This window comes from Vitis riparia, chromosome 2, assembly GCF_004353265.1.
Source record: "Vitis riparia cultivar Riparia Gloire de Montpellier isolate 1030 chromosome 2, EGFV_Vit.rip_1.0, whole genome shotgun sequence".
NCBI classification, from domain to species: Eukaryota; Viridiplantae; Streptophyta; class Magnoliopsida; order Vitales; family Vitaceae; genus Vitis; species Vitis riparia.
Window position 1 is genome coordinate 1,017,378 of NC_048432.1, and position 2,086 is coordinate 1,019,463.

General features: G+C 40.9%; 1 protein-coding gene across 1 annotated transcript; it reads left to right on the forward strand.

Moving 5' to 3' along the window:
• Positions 1–203: 203 nt before the first annotated feature.
• Positions 204–1,799, forward strand: LOC117906306 (omega-hydroxypalmitate O-feruloyl transferase). Its single transcript, XM_034819295.1, has one exon. The coding sequence runs from the start codon at positions 224–226 to the stop codon at positions 1,574–1,576; it is 1,353 nt and encodes a 450-aa protein (XP_034675186.1). The 5' UTR covers positions 204–223; the 3' UTR covers positions 1,577–1,799.
• Positions 1,800–2,086: the final 287 nt, after the last annotated feature.

Sequence of the window (2,086 nt, forward strand, 5' to 3'; positions counted from 1 at the left end):
TATTTTTCATTATTATTTCTATGTATATATAATAGTGTAGATTATAGAAGCACTTAGCTTGGTTATTAAGGTCATGTTTCAGTTGATCAACAAGAAATCACAATAACACATCCACTATATAAGTATTGCTATGTTCATTAACTGAAGCCACGTTTTCAAGCACTTCCATTCACTGGAAACTAGCTAGGGAGCAAGGGCCATTCACAAAAGGCTAGGCTTCAACATGGAAGTTCATCAAGCTGATGTCCATGGAAAATTTGAAGTGAACTTCACCAGCAAAACTGTCATCAAAGCTATCGGCCCTTTGCCTGAGCCCCATATCATTACTCTTTCAAACCTTGACCTCCTCTCGGGTCGTTTCCCTGTCACATACTTTTATTTCTACCATAGACCAGTATTGGATGACTTCAGCTCTATCATTGAGGCTCTTAAGTGCTCATTAGCCAAAATTCTCAACCACTACTATCCCTTTTCTGGTCGAATTGCCGAAAACCCGAATACTAATGAGCCCGAAATCATTTGTGACAATAGTGGTGCCCTAGTTGTAGAAGCTCATGCCAATATCCCTCTAAAAGACCTAGACTTCCACAACCTTAACCTATCTTTGCAAGGAAAACTAGTATCCATCAACCCTGAATTTCCTTTCCAAGTCCAAGTAACAAACTACACTTGTGGAGGCATTTCCATAACATTCACCTTCGACCATGCTCTTGGAGACGCGAGCGCCTTTGGTAAGTTTCTCTTCTCATGGTCTGAAATAGCGCTAAGGAGGCCACTTTCCTGCATACCTGATCATCGGAGGAACCTTCACGCGCGCTGCCCTCCTACTTATGATCCATTATTGGACCGTACGTTTGTGAAGTGTACCATGGAAGAGATTGTCAATATTCCAACAATGAACACCTTGCTTAAGCGCCTTTATCATGTTGATGCATCAAGCATTAATCATCTGCAAAAACTTGCATGTCTTAATGGGCATAAGAGAACAAAAATTGAGGCTTTCTCAGCTTACTTATGGAAGGTTATGGTCAAGGCCATAGATGAAAAACATGAAAAGTGTAACATGGGATGGTTAGTTGATGGACGGATGAGCATGTGTGCAGGCCAGAACTCCCTGTCGAATTACATAGGAAATGTCCTATCAGTCGCTGTTGGGGAGGCCAGTGTGGTTGAAGTGAAGCAAGGCTCTATATTGGATGTCGCCAAGATCGTCCACAAAGTAATCTCCAAGGTAACTAACAAAGCTCATTTCTTGGATTTGATCGACTGGATTGAGTGCCACAGGCCTGGACTGATGCTGTCAAGGACGGTACTAGGTCGCGGTGGACCTACACTTGTTGTGTCCTCAGGAAGGCGGTTTCCTGTTAGCGAACTGGACTTCGGCTTTGGAACTCCAGTTCTTGGAACTGTCTGCTCCACTATAGAAAGGCTTGGTGTTGGTTACATCAACCAAAGGCAGAGTGCTAGAGGTGATGGCTCTTGGACTGTGTCCGCCATCTTATGGCCGGAACTGGCTGCTGCACTGGAATCAGACTCCATTTTGCAGCCCATGACTGCAACTCATCTTCAACTTTAGCTGCTATATATTCCATCTTATCGACTGCTTGTACATTTAAATAGCCATTGTATTAGTATACGCTGATGATCAAGACAAAAATAGTTTCTGTCCTGATAAAAATAACAAAAGTATGTGGCTAAAAGTGTATATGAATCGACAGATGTAATAAATTAGGAATGGGTTCATGGAAGTTCAGGTGATTAGTATCTGGTACCAGAATTATAAGGGTATCTTTCTTTTAGCCTCAAGCATATCGACAACAAATTCCTGATTCTAAGGTTAAAGCATAAAATAACAACCAGAAAATTAAGAACATATCTTCAACAATATGCAACGAGACTGCAAAATGAAGTTTTAAGATAATAGATTTTTAACCATTACCGGAAGTTCAAATTTTCAGCAATAAAAAGTTTCTACTAAATTGCCATTATTTTTTGTAGTGTTTTGGAACCATTATTAAAGCCTAATCTGGTACGGCAAGAGTTTTGTTGGATCGGGCTTTGACCTTCTCATCTGAAAACTAATCGG